This window comes from Dasypus novemcinctus, chromosome 4 (genome assembly GCF_030445035.2).
Source record: "Dasypus novemcinctus isolate mDasNov1 chromosome 4, mDasNov1.1.hap2, whole genome shotgun sequence".
Lineage (NCBI taxonomy): Eukaryota > Metazoa > Chordata > Mammalia > Cingulata > Dasypodidae > Dasypus > Dasypus novemcinctus.
In genome coordinates, this window is record NC_080676.1 from 93,600,343 (window position 1) to 93,627,235 (window position 26,893).

General features: G+C 38.8%; 1 protein-coding gene across 1 annotated transcript in view; it reads left to right on the top strand.

Moving 5' to 3' along the window:
• MYH15 (myosin heavy chain 15) overlaps positions 1–26,893 on the top strand; it is a 132,184-nt gene that overhangs the window by 14,813 nt on the left and 90,478 nt on the right. The window contains 2 exon segments of the mRNA XM_071214482.1: positions 14,218–14,319; positions 15,596–15,736. Coding sequence (XP_071070583.1) covers positions 14,218–14,319; positions 15,596–15,736 — 243 coding nt within the window.

Here is a 26,893-nt window from a genome sequence, read left to right on the forward strand (position 1 = left end):
AGTTTGTTGTTTTTTTAAACTAATTCTTCCAAGTGTGCATTTAGTTCTTCAACTTTAGCTCTTTCTTCTTTCTTGATGAGTGAATCTATGGCTATACATTTTCCTCTCAGTACTGCTTTTGCTGCATCCCATAAGATTGGATATGTTGTGTTATCATTTTCATTAGTTTCAAGGTAGTTATTAATTTCTTTTGAGATTTCCTCCTTGACCTACTGTTTTCTAAGAGTGTGTTGTTTAACTTCCAAATCTTGGTGCCAAATCTGGGTCTCTGGCCCTTGCAGATTTCCAGCTTCATTCCACTGTGGTCAGAGAAATTATTTTGTATGATTTCTATCTTTCTGAATTCATTGAGACTTTTCCTGTGGCCTTGCATGTGGTCTATCTTGGAGAATGATCCCTGTGCACTTGAGAAAAATGTATATCCTGCTGTATTTGGGTAATGTTCTGTATATGTTTATTAGGTCTAGCTCCTCTAATATATTATTCAAAGTCTTTGTTTCTTTGTTGGTTCTCTTTTGAGATGTTCTGTCCAAAATTGATAGTGGTATATTAAAGTCCCCCACTATAATCATAGAGGCATCTATTCCTTCACTTAGTTTTCCAGTGTTTGCCTCACATATTTGGAGACACCCTTGTTAGGAGCGTAAGTGTTTATGATTGTTCTTTCTTCTTGAAAGATTATCTCTTTTATTAATATGTAGTGGGCATCTTTGTCTCTCACAATTGTTTTACATTTAAAGTTTATTTTGTCTGATATTAATATAGCTACTCCTGCCCTTTTTTGGTTATTGTTTGCTTGTAAGATTGTTTTCCAGACATTCACTTTCAACCTCCTTGATTCCTTGGGTCTAAGATGTGTTTCTTGCAGACAGCATATAGATGGGTCATATTTCCTTATCCAGTCTTCCAGTCTGAGTCTCTTGACAGGTGAACTTAATCCATTGACATTCAGTGTTATTACTTTCAAGGAATTACTTATATTAGCCATATTTTCTTTGCATTTGTGTTTGTCATATTATGTTTGATTTTCTTTTTCTGTTTTGTCTTTTCAGTTGCTCTTACACTCTCCTCCACCTCTGTATCTCTTGTTTTTTTCTTTCTTCCTGCAGAACTCCCTTTAGTATTTTTGAAGGGCAGGATTCTTGTTGGCATACTCTCTTAGTTTCTGTTTATCTGTGAATATTTTGAACTCCCATCATTTTTGAATGCTAACTTTGCTGGATAGAGTATTCTTGGTTGGAATTTTTTTCTTTTAGTACCTTGACTATGTCATACCACTGTCTTCTTGCCTCCATGGTTTCAGATGAGAAATCAGCACTTAATCTTATGGAACCTCCCTTGTATGTGATGGTTCTCTTTTCTCTTGCTGCTTTTAGTATTTTCTCTTTGTCTTGTGCATTGGATAATCTGACAAATGCATGTCTTGGGGTAGGTCTGTTCAGATTTATGCTGTTCGGGGTGTGCTGTGCTTCCTGGACATGTACATCGATCTCCCTCATTAGGTTAGGAAAGTTTTCAGCCATTACTTCCTCCAACACCCCTTCTGTCCCCTTTCCCTTCTCTTCTCCCTCTGGAATGCCTATAATACATATGTTTGCACATTTTGCATTGTCATTCAGGTCCCTAAGCCCCTGCTGAATTTTTTTCTATCTTTTTATTGACCAGTTCTACTATCTGTTTGATTTCAGATGTACTGTCTTCCACATCACTTAATCTCACCTCTGCCTCTTCGAGTCTGCTGTTATTTGCTGAGAGTATATCTTTGATTTCTTGAATTGTGCTGTTCATCACCATCATATCCATTATATTTTTGTGTATGATTGCAATTTCTTCTGTATTCTCTCCAATCGTTTTCTTCATATTCTTAATCTCTTCCTTTGTCTCATCAAATTTGCCCCTAATATATGTTTTGAGATCTTTAATTACTTGTTCAATGTTCTGCTCCTCTTCCTGGTTTTTTGTTTGCTCATTGGATTGGGGCATGTTTTTCTGATTATTGGTTTGGTTTGTAGTTTTTTTGTTGCTGCCTGGTCATCATTTTATCTTGACAGGTTTAGTCAGTTGCTTAGCTTCTTTGTCTAGATTGGAGTTTAATTAGTTGTTGTTTTTGCATGCATATTAAGTCTTCTCTTTGTCGCTTTGTTCTTCTTATTCTATTTTCTTGTTGTTGGCTAAGTTCACTTGAAGGAAAATATTAGGGCCAGAGAAACCAAAAGGAGTAAGAAAAGAAAATGAATAATAGTAGTATTGAAAGTAAATATTAACAGAGGAACCATGTGAGATATAGGAGAATAGATATTAGACTCATGTAAGGTATGTAGAGTTATAACAGTAAGAAACATAGAGTATGTAAAAATCTGAATATGGGGAGGAATACAGTGTGAATTAAAAGGCCTGTGTATTTCAGGAGAGAGGGAAAGAGAAAAGAGAGGGCAATAATATGAAGAGTGAATATAAGGCAGAAAACAGAACAAAGGTCTTAGTAATAAAAAGTCGGAAACATAGGGGGCCAAACAAAGAGAGGTGTATTGTAAGAGAAACAATCAGTGGAGGATAGAAAGATGTAGAGGAAAGGGAGTAGTGTTGGTGGCCAAAATCAATACACACAGAAAAGAGTAAATGGAGGATGAGGAAATACAGCAAATGTGAAGCTCTCCCTGCAGCACCTAGTGTAAGAAGAATAAGAAAGCAGAGAAAGAAAGAGGGGAAAAAAGGGACAAAAGGAAGTGGGGAAGTAAGCAGGAAAAAGAAAAAGAGAAAGAAAGAAAAAGGGCTTTGGGGGGATAAAGAGGAAGGAAAAACAAGGAAAAACCAATCAAATACTAGGGAACGTTTCAAGCAAGGAATCCTGTTTGTAGTTAAATAAAATGCTTAGGGATCTGACATTCCCCCTTTTCTCCCTTCCTCACTTCCCTCTTTTCCAGGCAGCTGGAAAGCTGCCTGAGAGGTCCAGTGGGAGATTCAAGTGGGTGCTTGTTGAATCAGCTCCACACAGAAAACAGTGACTCTTAATTTCCAGAGAGAGAGCACCCACACCTCACCAGGAACCCCAAGTATGCTATTGGAGGCTTGGAAAGCAACTCCTATAGTCCCTCTCCTTTAGGTGTGCTATGAGAGGACTAGTTGATTTTCTGACTCCACCTTCTCCCATCCCAAGTTCCCTATCCCGGGGTATTTAGGTGAATCGGGCTTTCTCAGCAGATTTGCCACTCTCTCTTCCCAGACTCTCCCCAAGCCAGCTGGTATGCTCCTCCAAGTGCAAGAGAAGAAAAAAAGAAAAGAAGAAAGGGGGGGAGGGAAACACCAGAAAATCGAACCCACACTAGCCAGGCCCGTGTACTGCACCCTCCACTGAATCCCTCCCACCCATGGAGTCAGTCCAAAACTGGAAGGCTAAGGCAATCCCAGAACTCCAGGAGCACTGGACTTGGGAAAGGGGAGTCCGGGACTCTGCAGACCCAGGGCACATAGGTCCGTGGAACATAGGCTATGGGGGCTCAGGGGACACTGACCTGGGGACCATGCATCCAGGGACCACACGGCCCAGGAATGCCACCACACAACTGACAGTTCTCAGGAAACACTGAGGCCGCCAGCCCCAGGGGGAAGGGTCCCACCAGTCCATAGCTTCCGACCTCTGTACTTGTAAGCCGCAATTCTACCTTCAGTAAGCACCACCTCTGCCACTCTCTCTCCAAATCGATGTCCACACACCCTCTGCCCTGCAAACCCCCAAGACAACCCACTCTGGCAAGACTCCAACCCCACTCGGCTACCTCTTCGCAGGATAGACTGTAAGGTGCACTCACTCAGATGCCATCTTGCCCCGCCTCCTACAGTCTGTTATTTGATGGGCAATAACTTACTTTATAGTCCCAGTGTTAGATATTTAGGTTATTTTTAGTCTTTTATGATAATATATAACACTTCTATGAAAGTCATGTAGCCCTTTAGCTTATTTGAAGAGCAGTAGAACCATGAGAGTTAGAAGTGATACAATATTTATAGACCTACAAATTCATAAATACTATGTCATACTATACTATAAATTGTATCCTTGAGGCTGAGTGGAAAACAACAAAACCATATTGCAATATGGGCGCTAGCTAGTCCTCCAGGTTCACTCTCTGCAGATGACCTGTGTTGGTTCATCATCTGGAGCATACATGATTCAAATTCATAACTAATACCATTATAAGTTAGTGCTTGGTGTGGACCTCTAAGGTTACTTAGCAATAGTGCCAAACAAAAATTTAATTTAAATGATGTCAAGATTTTGCTATATTAATCTTAGAATAAATTTCCAGGTATGAGAATTACATGGGAAAAGGAGATTAACAATGGGGAGATTATATAGAATAAATAAATACACTATTTGTTTTCATTGTTGTTGTGTGTGTGTATTTTGATATATACCCATTTTCTTTCCCCCTGAGCCAATGCCAACCAAAACAGAAGCACTGCAAATAAATGAGCTCCCACATGTATTCATAGGGCCTTCACATATTAAATCAGTCTCTCTCATCTATCTATTTTTCTGAGTTCCAATTCCAAAATTACATTTTGTACCCAATATTTGGAAGCAGCTTTTGGATACTGGTTATCAGAGTAAGAATGGGGTTTGTCCTGGGGATGGAGGAATTCCTACATTATTACAGAGTTCTACAAAAAAACTTTATCAGTTGTACTTCTCTTGCATATCTCAGGGAACTTTGGAAGAAGATCAAATTATGCAAATGAATACTATCTTGGAAGCATTTGGAAATGGCAGAACCCTGAGTAAGGACAATTCCTCTTGTTTTGTAAGTAGTATGATTCAGCAGTATACCAGTCTTTTATTTTTAAACAAAAGGTAAAATTAATGTCTGAGCACATAGGTACACAAAAAAATGTTTCTAGAACATGAAAGAAGGATTTTAATTAAAGCCCAATATTATTACTGGATTCCTTAAAAAATTTTATCAGCTTCATCACTAAGACAATTAAAACTACATGTAAATATGTGTCTGAGAAGCTTTGGTCAATTTCAGGAAGAAAATATTTATCTTAATAGTTTCAAATTCCTTTCCACTCCCTGTACAGAAGCTTACATGGAAAATTATAATAATGCCTTATATTTGATAGATTTTAAAGTATTTTTTCCTTCTAATTTCCTTATACCCCTTATAATAAGTAGGCACTTTAGTAGGCACGTCCTAATTCACTTCCTGTAATTGTTTCTACTCTTGCTTATGGCCCCCTACTGCATATTTTTCATTAGGGACTTTTTAATTGGGTGAAAGTATATTTTGAAGTAGCTTTGGTAACTAGCATACCCACAACAGAGAAAGATTTTGGATTTCAAGATCCATTTTATGCCAAGAATGAGATATCAGGGAGCCACTATACAATTTACAGGGGAATTTGCAGAAGGCTTCCTCTTTGAGCCTCTGGGCATAATAGCCTTACGTTGAGATGGCTAGTTTCCACTGATGACTGTACATATTCATACTTGTATCAACAAAACGGGTGCTAATATTGGCTTACAAACTGACTGTTACGTTTTTTGGATTTGTTATACTGTTAAGGGATGTGCCACTGAGATACAAAAGAAAGAAATCTGAAAAGAAGTAAGAGTGGAAGAAAAAGAAAGAAGAAAGTGGCACAATAAAAACAATAAAAAGAAGAAAGAATAAAAGAAAAGGAAAAAAGCAAAAGTGAAAGAAAAGAAAGAATGGCAAGGGGGAAGTCAGGTAAAGACAGAAGGAGAAGGCAATTGAATGAATAGGAACAAGAAAAAAGTTGGGAGGATAGGAGGAAAAAAGAAAGCAGAGAAGCAAAACAAAAGAGGGATGAATGGAAGGAAAGAAGGGAGGGATGGAGGATTCCAAAAAATCAAGAAATTCACATTAAATTCTTCCAGTTAATACAACTATGTTTGCATAAATACATATAAACATTCACACATATATTTGTATATATATGTACATATTTGTATATATGCATGTGCGATATCTCCAATTCCAATCCACCTCCACAGGGTGGAGCCTTCCCTTTTTCCATGTTTGTATCATCTTTCTCTAATAGTGAGGAAGCTGGCTCCCATTATCCTAAATTCTTTATTTGAGTATTCACCCTATATGTGGGCAGGCTGCTGTCCTGCTCTAACTGTCCTCCTCACACTGACCAACCTCCTCCAGGCTGCCTTCCTGCCTGCTCCAGTGCCCTCAGCCCACAGGCTCCAGCTGCTACTGGTTGTGTTTCTTTTTTAATCAAATCAGTCTTACTAATATATAGTAATAAGGCATAAATCCATACAAAGTGTACAATCAGTAGTATTAGGTATAATCATATAGCTGTGCATTCATCACTTCAATCATTATTAGATCATTTTCATTATTCTAATAATAATAAGAAGAACAAATTAACAAAACTCATCACCTCTTAATCACTTATGCTTCCCCTGCTGTACATAGCTGCAGCAGGGAAAGCAGCTGTCTCTGCTTCTGTTTCTATTTCTCTATTTACATTTACCTTCTGTAAAAACAGTCTTACATACTCAATATTCCCCATATTTGTATTTCACATGAAGTTTCACTGTGTTATACAGTCTCATGTTACAATTTTTAGCCTTCCTGTTAGTAATATATATGTCTTAGACTTTACCCTTTCAACCACTGTCATACCCACATAATAGCTCTGCTAGTCACAAACACTATGTTGTGCTTTCACTTTTTCTATTCATTTCCAAAGACTTACAACCTTATTACCAATTCTGCACAGATTAATCCTCAGCTTTCCATTCTCTAGCCTTATTCCATTTTCCAGTGACCTATATACTAATTATTAACTCCATGAGTTTACCTAAAATTTTTAGTTCATAATAGCATAATTATATAGTATTTATCCTTTTGTGTCTAGTTGCTTCAGTCAACATAATGTCCTCTAGGTTCATCCATGCTGTCACACACCGGTTGCCTTCTTGAATACATCTGGCATTCTGAAATGGGCCCTGCGGCCTCTGCGTAGCCTTTCTGTACCACTAGAGTCTGCCTTATATCTTCTGATTGAGAAGGAAGGATTGAGGGAAGAAGGGTGAGAAAGTGGGATATGAAGAAGGTACAAGGGATTTAACCAGACAGAGAGAAGAATAGAGGGTCTTTCCTGTAGAGGAGCAGTGCAGAAGTAAGATCAGGGAACAGAGACACCGGGTTGACTGGTGGAAAGGATTTGCACAGAGGAATAGTGAAGCCTTATTTGGCAGTGATTTTGATCCATTCATAATTTGTGAACTTGGTTGGAGGGTATGTGTGCGTGTGCGCATGTGCATGTGTGTGTGTCTGTTTATGTGCTGTGGGTGGGGCGGGATAATAGGAGGTCACAATTTGTTGAGGGCAGGATTTAGGATGATTAAGCAGTCATGATGGGCAGAATGGCCTTGACGCAGAAACACTGGAGGGAAGCAATGGTAATACTTCCAGTATGAGATGACAAGAGTATTTATCTAAAGGTAATATCTGTGGGGAAGGGGAAAGTGGGGTTTGATTCATGGAAGAATGGACAAGTCTTGACCAATAATTGAATGTAGGAATGAAGGAGAGCAATGAGTAAAAAACACCCCCAAATTTTTGTGATTTTACTCAGGTAATGGTAGTCCCAGAAACAGACAAAAAAGCTGATTTTGAGGTAACATATTGAATTTCATGTGCTCTTTCAACAAATTTTATTGTGAAACTGCTATGTGTGCACCAGCACTAGTTTAAGCATAAGGGATAGAGTGGTAAACAAGACAGACAAGGTCCCTGCCCTTATGGAGCTTATATTCTTGTATGGAAGACAGGTATCAAATAAGTAAACAAAGAAATATAATTTCAGATAATGGTAGGTCTATAAAGAAATAATGTAGGGTGAGAAGCTAGAAAGAACTGGGATGGTAAGGCAGTATGGGTTATATTTTACAATGGAATGGGCAGGCCAGTTCTCCCTAAGAAGGCAATATTTTTACAGACTCCTGATTGGGTCAGGAAGCAAGCATGCAAAGATTTTTAGGAATAAATTTCTAGGAGGGAGAAGAGTGAGTGCAAAGTCTCTGAGGAAGGAGTGTAGTTGGCTTCTTCCTGTTATAGTAAACAGGCTGTTGTTGATACTAAGAAAGGGCAATGCAGAGTGAGGTAGACTGGGTCAGTCACGCAGAAACCTGTAGGCCATGGCAGAGTTTAAATTTTATTTTAAACTGTATGGGAAGTCATTGGAAGGGGAAAATAGCAATCTGATTTAATTTCAAAGATATTGAACCCAACGGGTGGTAAGCTGTTGAGGATAACAATGCCCCTACAGGAAGTGATGTGGGACAGGATCACAGATTCAGGTTGGAAAACTGATATCATTCCTGCTGATGGAAGATAATTTTCCCAGTACCTATGCTAAGATTATGCATAATGTAAATCTGACAGTGTTTTGGCTGCATAGTCTCCAGGTCCAAAGTGACCTTATTAGATGGGAAAGTGCTGCAAACTGAGTAGTTACTTTCACCATGGCTGTAGTTGGTGATACACATACAGAGGTTATTCCCTTCTTCCCTACCCTCCTCCTTAACAGAAACAAGTTTTTCGTTTGTTTGTTTTTGCTTGCTTGTTTTGTTTTATATCTTCACCAATTAGCTCTGTCAAAACCAAATGTTCTGGGAGGCAGCTGTGTCTCAAACAGTTGGGCGCCCATCTACCATAAGGGAGCCCCTGAGTTCGCCTCCCGGGGCCTCCTTGGGAAGCCAGGCTCGCCTGCACTCTGTGGAGAGCTGCCTGCCTGGCTGCCGTGGAGAGCCGACTCAGCAAGAAGACGCAACAAAAAAGGGAGACAAGCAAAAAAAATGCAGAAAAAGCACATAGCGAATGGACACAGAGAGCAGACAGCAAGCAAAAAAAAAGCCGTGGTGGTGGTAGGGGGGGAGATTAAAAAAAACACGAAAAAATGCCCCCAAAAACCTAATGTTCTGACACGAACTTCTAACCTGAGCAGGCCATTTGATACATAGTGTCCAATGTGGAAACCAGCAGTGACCTAAAGTTTTTTTGGGGGGGACAATCTCTGTTTACAAATAGAGCCATCTAAAGGCTTTAAGCTGCTATGGAAAATTCATATTTACCCTGAATTCATTTATCTTTTGAGTCGATGGGGGCTGCTGGGACTGATTATTGTGCAAAGTCTGACATCTTGTGGTCCAACTTGGGTATTGTCAATCTGCTCATTTTTGGCACCCATTGTAATTCTTTGGAAACATTTTAAGATGATCTGGAACTCCTTCCATCCACATGTGCCAAAGAAGAGCTTCGGAGTGTCTTGAGGATTGATATATGAGGGTGCAGCTTAGTCATATAAGATTTATGTCCAAATTTCTTAAAATATGATAATTTCATACATATTATAAAAGATTCAAATGGAAAACTGGCTGGGAGGCTCGGCACCAACTGAAGGAATTGAGAAAAAAGAGTAATGAGTTACCTCAGAGCCAACCTCATCTAGCCTCTACATGGCTGGAACTCCCCTTCTCCCCTTTCCTCTCAGCTTTGTCTTACCCTTATTCCAGGCTTAGCTAAGACTCACATCTCACAGATATGGCTCCTTCAAGATTCTATAGCACTTAATGTCATCTGCGTACCTTGGTCCTGTGTATATCTTTCTTTTTCTCTTCTTTTCTTTTACTTTTATTTTGTTTTTGTTTATTTCTTTTAGCCCTCCTTCCTATTTATCTGGTGTATTCAACTCCAGGAGAAAAGTCAGGGAACATGTCCTTCCTTGTCTCTTGGAATCTTGATGCCCTGCCTACTGATCTGAGTACTCGCTCCATAAAGTATGTAACGAAACTGCGTATTGGTAGTTGTTAAGAGGTTGACCTAGGTATACTGTGGACCTGAAGGCCTCTGGGAAAAGATATTTTCAGCATTGGGATCTCCTACTTTTCTTCTATCTCCTTAGAATCAGAAATATGGCTGTTTCCCTGGCCTAACCATTTCCTGGAGCAGATGCACTCTACATGAAGTGGTGGCTCTAAAGAATGTCGAGGCCATGGAGGGTCCCCTACTCTCAGTCTAAATGCACGAGTGTTGAAAGAACTTTGAAAGTCCTTTCACTCATCCCCACTGGACCTTACAAAATTTTAGTTTCAAGAAACAGTGAATTTTAATTGGGTTGAGGCCTGAGGTTATCTCGGAGGAAATAGGGTTTAGTTTATTCAATTAGTTCCATCTCTACCAAGAGGAAAGGCCATAAGAGAATGGAATACAAGGTGAACATATTTTTATGGTGCATTGTAAGGGCCAGAGACGCTGTCCAGGCAGCACAGGCCTACCCAGAAGATTCTTGAATGGGCTGTGGGCAAGTAGAGAAAGGAGGATCTTAGGGAAGATCCTTAGGGAAGGACCAGGATGGGCAGCATAGAGAGGCAGGATGAGAGGATGCTAAAGGAAAAAGTTAATTACTTCACAGTTACAAAAAGTGAAGGCATGAGCCTTTGTGCAGGTTCATTTCTAGAACCATCCTCCAGCAGGAGATACAAGAGACTATTAAGACCAAGCATCTTATCATTCAAAATTTGTTTTATATAAATTTTGCTTTTTGCAGGGCTGATGGTGGTCCAAAACTTAATTACATTCTCTATGAAAAAGGGTAATGTCAGTATTGGACCAAAAAAATTTAGAATTACAAATAGAAGTTCTATAGCCACTGTCCCTTATACCATATCACCCAACTTTACCTGCTCCTCAGATCTGCCATGTACAGCTGAAGAATGGTTTTTATTACAGCAAGAGGATTTTACTCTTAATGCATAGAATTTGAAGATAAAACTCATATAAGCCTTTATTTTTTTTCCCTACCCTGAGATGGGTCCCTCATCTGTCTGCTCATTGTTTCCCCTCATTGTCTGCTCATTGTGTCTGCTCATTGTGTTTTTTGGCTCATTGTATGCTTGCTGCATCTGCTCCTTTTCTGCTCATTGTGTCCACTCATCTTTAGGAGGCACCAGGAACCAAACCTGGAACCCTCATGTGGTAGGTGGTTGCCCAACAGCTTGAGCCACTTCTGCTCCCTGCTCATTGTGTCTGCTTATTGCATCTGCTTATCTTCTTTAGGAGGTATAGGGAACCAGCCCTGGGATCTGCCATGTGGGAGACAGGCATCTAACTGGATGAGTCACATCTGCTACCTATTGGCTTTGAAAAGAGACCCATTTGTCAACTATTAATACAGACGTGAAATTAGACCCTTCAAACAAATGTCAATTTCAGTAACAGTTTACATAAGCCCAACTCCAGGGGAATAATTCACATACCCTAGAGTTTGAATAGCATCTGCAGTTAGCACTGTCCAGGGTGTACAAGCATACATATACCTGGTGTCTCCCAACAACCTGTGAAGAGAAAGGGAGTAAAACTCTGGGCCTAGAGAGAGGCCTAATGAGTAAATGGGGTACAAATGAATATGCTCCAGAGTAGGAGATCAGATGCTGAAAGTTTTTTTCCCCAGAAGCCTTCAGGTCCACAGTTGACCCAGGTGACCTCTTACTACCACTATACATTTTTGTTACATACTTTATGGAGTGAGTACTCAGGTCAGTAGGCAGGGCATCAAGGATTCTGAGACAAAGACATGTTTCCTGACTTTTCTCCTGAAAATTTTATACCAGTTAAGTAGGAAGAATAACTTCTAAAGTTTTATCATGAGTCTAGACTTCTCTCCAGTATTCCAGACTCATAGCTAACAATCCCTTTTATATCTTCACTTGGATGTTTAAGAGGCATCTCACAATCAATTTACCTAAAATCTAGTTCCTGAACTCTACTCTCCCCAATCTGCTCCTGCCACAGTATTTCCCATGTCAATTGAAGGCAATTCCAATTCCATCTTTTAAGTTGCATAGCCTGAAACCCTTGGAGATATCCATTCTTCAGCTGTACATGGCAGATCTGAGGAGAAGGTAAAGTTGGGTGATATGGTATTCTCTTTCTTATCACTTTCTCATTTGATTCATCAATAAATCCTGTTGACTTTACTTTCAAAATCTGGATTATGATCATTTCTTACATGTCTACTGTTACTACTCTGGTCAAATGCACCAACATATCTCTTGGACTACTTGACTGTCTCCTCACTGGTATTCCTGCTTTGGTCTTCTCCCCTATACTTTCAACACAGCACCCATGGTAAAAAGTCAGATGATGGCACTCCCCTTCTCAAAACTGTGCAATGCCTTCCTTTATCACACAGTGTGTAAACGCCCATGCCATATGACCTGCATGGCCTGCAAGGTGCTATGGTCTGGCTTCCTGATGTCTCTCTGTCTTCATGACCTATTATTCACCTCCTCCTTGGCTCACCTCCTCCTTATTCAAAATGCCTGACAAACTCCCACCTCAGGGCCTTTGTTCTGGCTCTTGTCTTTTTCTAGAAAGTGTCTCCCTTACTTATATCCATGGTTCTCTCCCTCAACTTTTTCAGGTCTTTACTCAAATTTACTTTGCTGAGGCATTTCAGGTCACCCTATTAGAAATTACAACAGTCCATCTCCAGTACTTTTTATGCCCATTCCCTGCTTTCTTTTTCCCCATAATACCTTTCATCATCTTACCTGTCATATAGTTTTATATATTTTACTGATTTTATTTACTTCTTTCTCATCCTCCTTAAATATAAGCTTCATGAGGGCAAGATCTGCTTGTTTTTTTTTTTGTTTTTCATTGATGTGCTCTTAACACCCACAATAGTCTTGGCACATTATTGAACCTCTATAAATATTTGTTAGTATAAAGTGAGGAAGTAGGGCATGAGGAAGAACATAACAATATTCTTGAGTAGTACCGATATTTAAAGGACATTTGATTCATCATTCAAATAAATACTTTGAAAAGATTTTATGGTATATACATTGTACTTAATTACAGCCTGATTTCCTTTGGGCTAGCCCAGTTTTTAAAAATTAACTTATAAAACAGCCTTATTGAAGTGTTATTGACATACAATAAACTGCACATATTTGATAAGTGTCGTTGTATGTATATACCTGTGAAATCATCAACACAATTATAATGAATGATAGCCATCTGAAAGTTTTCTTGTGACGCTCCCTGCTGTCTCACTCTCTTGAACTGAGTCCTTCCTCTCCTTCACTCCAGTTCCCAGGCAACCACTAATATGCTATCTGTCACTACAGATTAGCTTGCATTTTTTAGACTTTCACGTAAATATAATCATAGATTAGCTTGCATTTTCTAGACTTTTATGTAAATCATACAGTTTTTATGTCAGCTTATTTCACTCCCCATAATTATTTTGAGATTCATCCATGCTCTAGCATGGTTTCATAGTTTGTTCCTTTCTTTGCTGAGTCATAATCCATTGCATGGATTATATTAATCCATTTTAACTATTGATGGACATGTGAGTTGTTTCCCCAAATACAGATGCTATTAACACTTGTGTGGCCCAATTTCTTTGTCTCTGAGGTTTGGGGGCTCAGAATAACAGATCCTTACTTCACTGAGTGAATAATAGAAAAATAACACCAGCTCAACCAATTTCAGTGGGGATAAGTGTTAGGCAATAAGAGGTTAATGTGGTTCTGCCTTCAGTTGGTAATGTGCTGCTGACAACTGCCTTGGCTTCGGTCTGCATTATGTTTCCTGACTAAGTGAATCATGTCAGGCGTATTAGACATATTAGTAGAGCCCTGTTGAACACAATAGCTGATTTATGGGTCTCTTGAAAGACGGATTCAGCCTCCTAATAGTGAGTACATGATGTGACAGGATTACATTGCTAATGTTCCCTGAGACCCCCAGGTCTGGCTGCTTCCTAGTCCTCCTGAAGCTCAGGCCTGTTATACTTCTAATTTTACAAAACACTTTTTGTCCTCCGGCCCTCAGCCATGTATGGAAGCCAAATTCTTGTTTTCAAAGTTTTGCCAACACACATTATCTCTTCTTCACACCAATTCAAGCTGCTGTGATTGCATCTGCTTTCTGATTTGTCCTGCCTTGTCTTCTTTTGGGGGGCATTAACACATGACTGACAAGTTAATAGAGGGCAAAAATTGATTGCAAGGTTTGGGTCTAGAATATGGATTTGACTTTGACTTGTTTGCAAGTATGCTATAAGCTGTAAGAATAAACTGTGAATGTGGTCAATTATTTTCTAAAGCCTTGTGGATTTCTTTAAGCCGTTTAACTGATGGTTTTCCTGCTGCAGATATGCTCCTGGAATCTGTAAATCCCTCTGACTTTCACTTTTGCTCTCAGAGATTATCTGCTGTGGAGAGCTTGGGTGATGCTAACGAACTACATGCCATGGATATAAAGCAAAGCCAGGTAATGACAATGAGAAATGAAACAAACAAACAAACAAAACATCTTCGAGCCCATTCTTCTTAAGCTACCGGGAGAAGCAGTCTTCCAAGTTCAACCAGGGATGGAGGATGCAAAGAGCTGCTTTTTTTCCAACTTTACTTATTTTTTTCTTTGTTTTGTTTTTTTACTAACTTATTTTTAAAGTGCACTTGTCAGTATAGTAACTATGGAACATGTGGAAATACACGATATTTCAACTCAATAACAACCACTAGTTTTATTTGGTATATACACTGATGGTCTTTATTTGGGGTTGCTCTTATGTGTTGTTTGGATGGTTTTTTTTGTTTTTTTTTAAGAAAAGACTATAATCATTCTGCTTATGCTATTTTGTAAAGTTTGCCGTTTTATTTACTCTTATATGTATTTTCAGTGTTATTACAAACTGTTCATAAACATGTAAATGGGTACTTAATATTTTGTCAGGCATTTGTCCTGTGGTTTATTTAGCTGTCTCCAAATGTTAGACTCAAAGTTTTTTTGTTTGTTTCCACTGTGTTGAACATCTTTGTAGGTAAAAGTTTTGTGTATTTTTTTTCTGTACATTAGATTCACCATATGCTAGAGTCTTAGAAGTTAAATTACTAGGTAAGAATTATGAAATTTTTATAGTCTCATGATGTGTATTCTAAATTAACCACTAGAAATATTGTACCAATCTCCCCCCTCCTAGAGTATTTGAGAACGCACATTTTACCATGCACGGTGGCATCTTAAGATGCAATTCTTTTTTGACGGCTTTTCTTAAACACCTTCATTTTGTCAGTCTCTGAAATGTGCCTGCTCTGGAGGAGAATATAGTCAGGAGAACATATGGGATCACAGAAATAAGCAACCCATCAGATATGGTGCTACTTTCTGCCATAACCACGAAAGGCAAAACACTTCATATAGCCTTTAATTATTACTGCTGGGAGAAGGGAAGAGCAGGGCATAGAAGGGAAGTTCTAAAACTACTGAAATTAAACAAGCCAATTATTGTGCCTTTCTAAAAGGCAAAAGGATGAGCAGACTGCAGGTGACCAAGTGCCAAGAGGCCCAATTTGCATTGCTTTGAACAGAGCTGTCACACCTCGGTCTGTGGCGATCTGTCTCATTCCCTGCACAGCCCTTGGCAGCCCACAGCCGGAGTCGTGGGGAGGTGTGACACACAGCGGGGGTGAGGTGCTTACTGAAGCCATTAGGCAAATGAAGACACGGCCATCTGTTTCTCTTTTTACAGCAAGCTGTGGACATCTTGGACTTTCTTCCTGATGAAAAGTACAGATCCTATAAACTCACTGGAGCCATCAAGCACTTAGGAAATATGAAATTTAAGCAGAAACCCAGAGAAGAGCTAGCAGAAGCAGATAACATAGAAAGCAAGAATTACTTTGAAGACATGGCCTATCCCTCTTTTCAAATCCCTGATCCTGTTTTCCTTACAGCTGACCGCATTTCTTGGTTTTGGAAAACATTAATCAGTACCATGTCCCTTAATTGCTGTTCCTCAAAATTATCCTCTCAACCACCCTTCTGATGTAGAATCCTTATATCTCAGAGTAAGAAGCACTCCTCAATTATTGATGATGCCAGTAAATTTGCTAAACTTGGGTGATACAGGATTGAGTAAGACATAGCCTACCTTTAGCATATAGACTATGGAGAGAAACAGAAAAAGCAGGATATAACCATAACATTTATTAGGTGACATGATGGAATTGTGAACAAAGATCCATAGAATTCCAAAGGCAGAATGACTGACTCCACTCAGATGAGAATACAAAGACTTTATTTCCTTTTGTTTTTATTCACTTAAAAAAAAACAACTATGGTTTTGCCTGTTTACCAAAAAGATTTGTAGCATCTTACAATGAATGAACTGTCTAGCATGATAATTAAAATACCAAACCACAATTATGAAAAAAAGAAGCATTGAATTATAAGTATTAAATTTGATATTAAACTCCCTGACAACTGAAACAAATGAGAAAAGCCATCTATTCTGATCATTCAACAAATAATTTTTTAGTGCAATCTGTGCCAGGGAGTGTTCTTGGTCTGTGAACAAGATATACTTCCTGTCCTGATATTCCAGTGTGGGAAACAGACAATAAACAGACAAATACACACATAACAAGGTTGTAATGAAAAAAAGCAGAGTAAAAGAATAAAGAACAACAAAACTGGGGCTTGTTTAGAGAGGTTGGTCAGGAAGTCCTCCCATAGCAGAGGCACGTGAGCATCAATGCAAATGAAGTAAGGGATCATGAGGCGAAGAAATCATCTCTTTTACTACAAATCAATACTTAGTAATATATATATACTATAAAAGCATACTTATTAATAAGCCAAAAAAAACACAGATAAGCAAATGAGGCACATTATCTCATCCAGTGTCCCTACCCTTGCCCGTTACAGATAGTTCTCCCCATAGCATCCAGCATCAAGCCTTTCCCAGCGTAAGTCAGTCCCTGTCCTTGTCTGACTAAACTCATCTTGGCTCCTATCTTACTACAAATAAAACCCAAAGTCCTCACCATGGCCTCCTTGTCCTATATGACACCTTTGTAATCTACCTTTCTGATCTCATCTCCTGCCATTTCTTCCCTCAGCCCCACTGGCCTCAGCTCTTCTTGGATCATGCAAGTAATCAAGTAATCCCCCTGCAGGGTTTTACACTAACTCTTTCTGTCTGGAATTCTCTTTCCCTAGGTGTCTTCCTGGCTTACTAACACTTTATTAGGATGACTTCTCGAAGATTATCAGAAAAGCTTTCCCTGACCACCCCACCCCTTTCTTTCCCATCTTTAACCCTTATGCTGAATATTTTTCTTCATAAAACTCATGCAGCTATTTTTTAAAAAAATTTTATTTTTAAAGAAACTTTAGATTACATAAATATTACATAAAATAAATAGGGGATTCCTATATGCCCCAGCCCCTTCCCCTCCCAAACTTTCCCACATTAACAACATCTTTCATTAGTGTGGTACATTTGTTACAATTGATAAACACATATAGAAGCACTGCTACTAACCATGGACTAGAGTTTACATTATAGTTTACACTGCCCTGCACTATTTTATAGGTTATGACAAAACATATAATGGCCTGTATCCATCATGGTAATGTCATGCAGGACAATTCCAATGTCCCAAAAATGCCCCCATGTTATACTTATTCTTCCCTTTCCTTCCCCTCAGAACCTCTGGTGGCCACTGTCTTTATATCAATAATAGAACCTCTTTCATTGATAGAATAATAATAAGTCTACTTTAGTCTAGTATTCATTCCCAAATCTTGGGGATTTGGGAATGGTGATGCCCACTCTACTTCTAATTGAGAGGGGACTTAGATCCCATGGGACAGATGGATGGAATTATTTTGTTTGCAGTTACAGACACTCTCTGTTCTTTGGGATGGGTGTTGTCCACCATCAATTCCTTATTAGCTGTCCTGGGTGAACCCAATAAACTGGCAGGTCAGAAAAGCCATGTGTAGGGAAACTATAAATGAGTCTAACTCTGTTACACTGGGGAACATAAATTCCAGAGTAAGGCCCATGGACAGGGTGCCAAGTTCCTGAGCTTGTCTGCCCTACCTATAGTTGTCTGGATATCTCTAGAGCCCCAGGAGCCTTGCTGTTTGAGGCACTGTTTACTGTGGCAGTCAATGAGATCCCCCTGAGATGTGCATAAGCATAACCTCTGGAATGACCTCCTGACTCACTTTGAAATCTCTTAGCCATAAAAACTCATTTTTTAAAAATATTTTCCTCCTTTGTTCAAGTTCTTTTTCCAGGTGCATTGCTAGTTGGTGCTTGGTAATAATCCCTCAGTGCCAGGGAGGCTCATTCTCAGAAGTCATATCCCATACCAGGGGGAAGGTAGTACGTTTATATGCTGAGTTTGGCTTAGAGAGAGGCCACATTTGAGCAACAAGGAGGCTTTCAGGATGTAACTCTTAGGCAATATATAATCTAGGTTAAGTTTCTATTTCATAAGAAAAGGTTCATATGTACAAGCATCAATATCAAGTGCCTGGTGTAATGGTCTGTCTTCCTTCACTAGATACTGCCTATGTACATGGGGGATTCTTGCCATTCTATTAGAGAATGTAGCAGAATGCCCCAGGATGGGCATTCAATATTCTTTTGGTTATTGTGCAGGTCTCCAACCACTGAGGCAATGCACCCTAAACACTGGATGACATATTCATATGCCTTAGAGGCATGCCCCAGGTGCACCCCTTCCCAAACCCCCCATCACCAACACCCTGCACCAATGATCCTCCCATGCCACAGTTGTGACCCTTCTGTGATCCAAGACCTCTCCAAAAGTGAAGCAAAAAAAAAAAAAAAAAAACAAATAAAATTAATAAGAAAATAAAATAACAATAATTTTTAAAATGGCAAATAAAATACAAAATAAAACAATGTGAAATAAAAGAAAATTTTTTATACCTTGTATTTTTCATAACTGTAAGAGCTATTATCTAGTATGTACAGTGATAATTTCTTCTATATGTTTCCCCAGTGTCTTATTTTTTTCACTTTATTTTCAAGGAAGCTTTAGATTACAGAAAAGTCACATAGAAAATATAAGGGGGAAGCAGATGTAGCTCAGGTGATAGGGCCTCTACCTACTGTATGGGAGGATTCAAATTTGAATCCTGGGGCCTCCTGGTGAAAAAGAAGAAGAGAAAGTGTGCCTGCATGGTGAGCCAGTGCCTGCGTGGTGAGCCAAAAGCCTACGTGGTGAGCCAAATGCCCACATGGTGAGCAAAGTGCACACACGAGTGCCTGCATGGTGAGTCAAGTGTCTGAGCGGCAAGCTGAGTGCCCGCACAGTGAGACAGTGCCCGTGTGCAAGTGAGTCACACGGTGAGATGATGACTCAACAAAAGAGAGACGAAGGGGAGAGTCAAGGAGAAGCTCAGCAGAGACCAGAAACTGAGGTGGCACAATGGACAGGGAGACTCTCTCTACATCAGAGGTCCTCAGGATTGAATCTTGGTCAATCCTAGAGGAGAAGGATGAGAAGAGAAGACAAAAAAAATAAAAAAGAGAGAGAGAGAGAAAAAAATAGATACAGAAGATCACACAGCTAATGGACACAGATAGCAAAAATAGTTGGATGGGGGAGGGAGAGGGGAAGAAAAAAAACATAAAATTAAAAAAATAATAAAATACAATAAGGGATTCACGTATACCCAACACCCTCCCCCCTTTTCCACTGTCCCCTATTAGTAACATTTTACATGTGGGTAGGACATTTGTTACAACTGATGTACAAATATTGAAGCATTGTTACTAACCATGGTGAATGGTTTACATTATAGTTTACATTTTGCACCATTCACTTTTACAGGTTTTGATGAAATTTAAAATGGCCTACATCTGTTATTGTAAGGTCATGCAAAACAATTCTAATGCCTAAAAATACCTATGTTCCATCTATTCTGTTCTTCCCTCCTGCCCTCCTCAGAACCTATGGTAACCACTGCATTTCAATTTTTGAAGAGTAAGATTCATAGTTACTTGCTATAATATTGAGGGTTTGATCTATTGGCCTGTTTTCTTTCGTTAGGCAGTTCTAGAGCAATTCTTGTCCCTCTAAATGATAACATTGCAGGACTCCTCAGGATGGAATTTTAATATTTTCTTGTTTATTGAGTGGGTCTCCACTCACTGAGATAAGACATTATGACAGGATGAACTCTTACATTTTGCACAGAGGCATGTCTCAGGTGCATCCTATCCCACATGCCCCTCCACACCCAACTCTCTACACCAGGAACCCTCCTCTGTCATATTTGCCAGAAGAATATTCCCCCCATTGTGGTTCTAACCATAGACCTGCAAATCCCCAGAGTTTACCTGCTCCTTCCTCCAAACCTCCTCCCAGGTCCATGGACAGTCCAACCAACCCCCCCCTCCCCGCCCCACCGCCCCAACCACCACCACCACACACACACACTTTCCCTCACATACCTGCACTTCCAAACCCAATCACATCACTGTACCACTCTCACGCCTATCCATTGCCCAACCACATCCTTCCATCTTATCTTAGATTTTGCCCATATGGGCATTGGCTCACCACCCTCTCCTTCCTTTCTGTCTCCTGTTACCTGTCTTCCGGACTCTAGCTCTGTGGTTCATTCAGCTATTTTTTATTTACTGTCCCCAACCCTCCTGACTAACCCCTCACCAGAATTTGAACTCCATAAATGCAGGGACCTAATTTGGTATGTCCATGGGCTATATTTCCATGTTATAAAAGAGTGCCTGGCACATAGTAGTAGATTGTTATTTGTTAAATTAATCCTACCTACCTAGGGACAATCATTGTTAATACCACAGGGCATGTCTTTTACATAATTTTCTAGTTGAATATACACAGGTAAAAAAAGATGCCATAATACTCCATGCTATTTTATACTGTACATTTGTATTTAATTACATGTGAGCATGTTTCATCTTTTCTGCAATTCCTTTTAGATGACCACATAGTATTCCACTGCATGGATATAGTATAATTAATTAAATATCTCCCATTATTGAATATTTAATATATATCCAGATTTTTGTGACTACAAACTAATCTTTGATGAATGATTTTATAGATTCAAGAATATATGTATTTTCTTTGAATGGATTTCCACAAGCAAATTTCTTTCTCAAATTGTCCTATGTTTTACCAGTTTGATTACCATCATCAGCATATGAGAGTGACTTTCTCTCTAACTTCACCAATAGGGGCAATTGTCAATTTTCTCTTGCCAATTAGGCAGATTTTCTTTTATGTTTAATTTCTTTAAAATATTAATAAAATGATTTTTGGTATGTTATTACCTATTTTTAAAAAATTGTTTCTATCCTTAGCTCATCTTTTTTTTTTTTTTAAGATTTATTTCTTTCCCTTTCCCCGCCTGCCCCTCCCGCGCTGTTGTCTACTCTCTGTGTCCATTTGCTGTGTGTTCTTCTGTGTCCATTTGTATTCTTGTCAGCAGCACCTGAAATCTGTGTCTTTTTTTGTTGCGTCATCTTGCTGCGTCAGCTCTCCGTGTGTGCGGCGCCATTTCCTGGTCAGGCTGCACTTTTTTCGCCCTGGGCATCTCTCCTTATGGGGTGCATTCCTTATGAGTGGGGGTCCCCTACGCAGGGGCCACCCCTGCATGGCATGGCACTCCTTGCGCGCCGCAGCACTGCGCGTGGGCCAGCTCCACACGGGTCAAGGAGGACCTCCCATGTGGTAGGCGGATGCCCTATCCATTGGGCCAAACCCGCTGCCCTCCCTTAGCTCATCTTTGAAGTTCATGTGCTGGATTATGCAGAAATTGAAGGAGTTCGACCAACTGGAAATAGAGTGGAAAGGGGAAGGTTACCCGCCTTGAGGGAGCATCCTAGCCTTTATCTCTTTCTTGAATTTCAACCCTGCATTTCAAATTTCGTTCTGCCTATTCTTCAGCATTCATACACTCTGCATGGCTAAAACTCAATGCATAATTTTACCTCCCAAATGTTGTTTCTCTACAGATTTTTCTATCCCTATTAATGATACCACAATTATCTCTATTTCTCAGCCTGGAAACTTCTTAGTCATCATCTTTGACTTTTCCTCTCCCTGGTCCCCTACGTCTTGGAATTATCAACAACTATTAATCTCCCTCTACAATGTTTCTCAGTCTCTCTTTACTCTCTTTTCTCATTACTAGTTTAGACCTTCATACTTTGGTGTCCTGCATGGGTTCACACTATCTTGCACACATCCATAAAATAAAATTAATCTTTCTGAAGCATGTCTCCAATTATGCCATTATGATCAATGCTCCCTAAATGTTCCCCCCTTACCTATAACTTATAGTGGCATCAGTGGCATCAGATGTCTTCTGCAACCTGAAACTACGCACTTCTCTCAGTTTATCCCTCACTCCCTGAATACATGGTCTAACCCATCTGGGTTACAACCTCCTCTTTGACCATACCCTGTACTCTTCGACCTCTGTGTTTTTCTCTATCTCAGGAATTCATGTTCTTACATATTTGCCTATCAAAATCCTTCTATCCTTCAAGTCCCAGATTAAGTGCTGTTTTTTCCTTTTTTTTTCTTTTTCTTTTTTGAGGTACTGGGTACAGGGATTGAACCGAGGACCTTTTATGCAGAAAGCTGATGCTCAACCAATGAGCCACACCAGTTTCCCTGAGTTGGTTTTTTTGTTTTTTGTTTTGGTTTTGCTAGGTGGCACAGGGAACTGATCCCAGGACCTTCCATGTGGGAGGTAGGGGCTAAACCAGTTGCACCATATCTACTCCCCCTCTCTTTTTTTCTTAAACTTTTAATTTAGAAATAATTTCAAATTTACAGGTCAGTTTTAAAAATAATACAAAGCCCATACAGAGAACTCCAACACTACTCTCCCCCTGCACACAGATCCTCAGATCCAGCAATTTTAACATTTTGTCTCATTTGCTGTATCATTCTGTCTATTCATCTCTCTATCTAGACATTTGAGGGGTCATGCTCCTTGAACACATAATACTTCCATATACATTTCCTAAGAACAAAGATGTAGAACCATCTTAAGTACAGTTATCAAGTTCAAGAAATTTAACATTGATATTAAGCTAATAGCCTATATTACAATTTTTTCAAATGTCCTTTTTGGCCTTTTCTTTTTCATTATTAGATCCAGTTCAGGATCATGTATTACAGTTAATTGTCATTGTCTCTTTAGTTGCTCTTTTTTAAAACATATAGTTATGGAAACAATATATACAACCTAAATTTTCCATCTCAAACACTCCCAAGCATATCTTTCAGTGGGATTAAATTACCTTCACAACATTGCTCTACCCTCACCACCATCTATTACCAGAACTTTCTCATCACCTATAACAGAAACACCAAAATCATTATGCATCAACTTCCCATTCTTCCTCACTCCCACCCCTGGTAACCTGTACTCAACTTTCTGTTTCTAGGCATCTGTAAAGTCTAGCTATTTCATATAAGTAGAATCATACAATATTTGTCCCTTTGGGTCTGCCTGTCTTTCACTCAACATGTCTTCAAAGTTCATCAACGTAGTGGCATGTATCAGAACTTCAGTCTAAAAAGAAAGACAACATTCTTAAAGAGAGACTGAGTAGTATTCCATTGGATGTATATACCATATTTTGTTAATCTATTCATCTGCTCATGGGCATGCTTCTTTTTTGAAACCTTCCCTGATCATGCAGTCCTAACAGCATCTCTCCCTGTTTCAAACTTTCATAATAGGACTTCCATGTCTCTTCTACAGTGGTTTTACTGCATTTTATTTACTCTCATGAGTTCTAAGCTCCTTGATGTCCTGAATTCTAAGCAACTTGATGCCAGAGATTTTTTTCTTGTCTGTCTTCTTACTACAGCTGCTAGCACGAGGCTTTACAGGCAAGTGCTCAGTAAACTTTGTTGAATAAATTAATGAAATGTGAATACTCAGAAATCATATAATAATAGGTCATATAATAGGTCATATAAATGGCTAATTTGGTATCATTATCATGACCAGTTTTTCAGATTAGCCAGATTGTAGATGGACAAAACTAGAATTTGTTCCTTTCTTTTATACCTAGTTATTTACAGATGGGATTGAACTAGGATAGAATTGTAAAGCGGGAAAAGAATTGTCATTTGGATTTATTTACCTCCTTACCTGTTTTCAGGTGAATTTAACCTGGGTAGCATTCTCTAGATAGGTTCTCAAACTTGGCTGCACATCAGCTTTTAAATGCCTGATGCCTGCTTCATCCCAGACCAAGGAAACAGAACTTTCTGGGGGAGGGATTCTGGTACCAGGAGATGATTTCAATGTGCAGTCAGGACTGAGGACCACTACAGTAAGAGCTCTGTTCTCAAACTTTGGCATGCATCAGAATCACCTGGGGAAAAAATGAGTCTGAGCCCCTGTATTCTTTATTAGCTCTTGAGGCTATTTTGATACACATCAAAGTTTGAGAACCAATGCTCTAGTTAAATGTTACCTTTCCCAGGTATACAGCCTTATTAAAATGCTAGGTTCATGGACAAAGTCCTGAGGGGTTAATGCATTTTGGTTCGAATTTCATAAGGGCTATTTGGGACATCATCAGCTCACATGATAAAAATGTATTTACAGACATTGCTATTTTAGCAATAGTAGTTCCTGAATGTCAGATGGACATTTATTTACAGATTTAAGGCATTTTCATCTTGGTTATACAAGTGGAATAATCCATTTTTTGGAATAGTGGTAATGTTTTCTATAAAAAAGATAGTGAAGAAAGCGTGGGATGTTTAGTATGCATCTGTGCAATAAATCCAGGGCATACCAGTCCTCTGTAGATACTCAACTACTTCTGTAGTGAGTAAAAAATAATTCTGTACATTGGATGCTATTTCTTCCAGAGCTTAAGGTGGGATACCATACAGAGAATTTGGGTTTCCTTTGTTCATGGATAATAATAGATTCAAAAAACCATCTTTATCACTGGTAAAAAGGTCTGTGAAGACTTTTGGTGTTGGGACAATTCTTTGAGACTATTTTTAGATATATTGTCTATTTGAATGTTCCCTAAGCATAGGCAACCAATCCCACATCTTTTTTTTTTTTCCTGGACAGGCACGTGAAATTATTTTTTCCTCATTGCCAGTTACTATTCAACTTCACTCAGACTGATCAGAAACATTGCAATTCTCCCTCTGTTTTAAATATCAGAATGTGGGATTAGATATTCTCTAAAGTCTCTTCCAGTTCAAATCTACATGATTATGACCCCTTGAATTCATAAATTAATCAGGCTTTTGTCTCTTAGCATGGCACTCTTAAAAAAGGATATCTCAGTATAGGACGGGCATGTCTCCCCTACTTTTGATTTTCCATTTGTTTCCCCAAGCAGGCTTTGAATTTTAAAAGGACTCCTAGAAATTGAGTACCTAGGCCATTATCACTGTAGGTAAACTGACATAAAGTAGGTATGTACTTGTAGAATTGTATGTATAATATATATTGGTTTTAGTTAAAAAGCAAATCAAACATTTCAAGCTTTTTATGCTCCTCTGAAAAATTTAAAGGCCCACAAAAACAAAATTGATATCACTAATACAAATGAGATATAGCTCTCTAATTGTGTTTTGTTTTTATTTTATTCCTTGTTTTTCATTACTGCTCAGAAAATTTTATCCTTTTGTTTTACTTAAGCAAGGATGGACAGCACTTCCTTCTATTGTAAGATATTACTTTGAATGAGTATAAAAGATATACTAGCATATGTCAGGATTCATTTAAAATGGAAGATGTAGCAGAGAGGTTTCTGATGAGTAGGGTATTTGTTTTGTTTGGTAACTAAAGTGGTCTACAATTTGAAATATAACTTTTTGCCTGTGGCATTCTTTTGAGTTATTGAAAAAATTTTAACACCTGATGTGATGCATGCCTAGTTACTTTTCTTATAACACTTATTTTTCTTCTCTACTTCTTTACTTGGTATATCAAAGTTTTTTATAAGGCTTCAATTTTGGGGGCTGTAAATATTCTTGATGAACAGCAGAGGGCACTATGGAGTAAATAGAGACTTCATAGGAAGAGAAAGGGATTTTGATTGATACCATACAAGTGTCCTCGTTTTTTGTTGATTGGTGGTTGTCGTTATAAAATTACAGAGTCCAAGTTCTGCTTCATTGAAAGAATCTACAAATACTTATGTATCTGTACATTGAAGGAGAAAATAGGCAAATAACAAAGACAGGATTTTCTGTGTCATTCAGATAAATCGTTCTTTTTAGAAGGATCTAGTATCAAGAAATACATTATTTTTAAGAATTGAGATATAATTCATATACCATCAGCACTATCTAATATCAGAACATTGTCATCACCTCAAAAAGCAATCCCATACCTAATAATTACTCCCCATTTCCTCTCTCCCCAGCCCTGGAAATTACAAATCTGGTTTCTTTCTCTATGGATTTGCCGTTTTGTACATTTCATATAAATGGGACCATACAACACGTGGCCTTTGTGACTGGCTTCTTTCATTTAGCATAGTGTTTTCAAGGTTCATCCATGCATCAGTACATCCTTCTTTTTATGGCTGAAAAATATTTAATTGTATGGATATACCATATTTTGTTTTTCCAGTCATCAATTGACGGACATTTAGGTTGTTTCTACTTTTTTGGTTATTGTGAATAATACTGATATGAACATTTGTGTACAAGATTTTTAAAATTTACATTATTTTTTATCACCTTTTTAAAAAGATGCATAGATCACACAAAATGTTACATTAAGAATGTAAGAGGTTCCCATATACCCCCATTCCCCAGCCCCCAGCCCCGCTCCTCCCACATCAATAACCTCTTTCATCAGTGTGGTGCATTCATTGCATTTGATGAATACATTTTGGAGCACTGCTACACAGCATGGATTATAGTTTACATTGTAGTTTACACTCTATCCCAGTCCATTCAGTGGGTTATGGCAGGATATATAATGTCCTGTGTCTGACC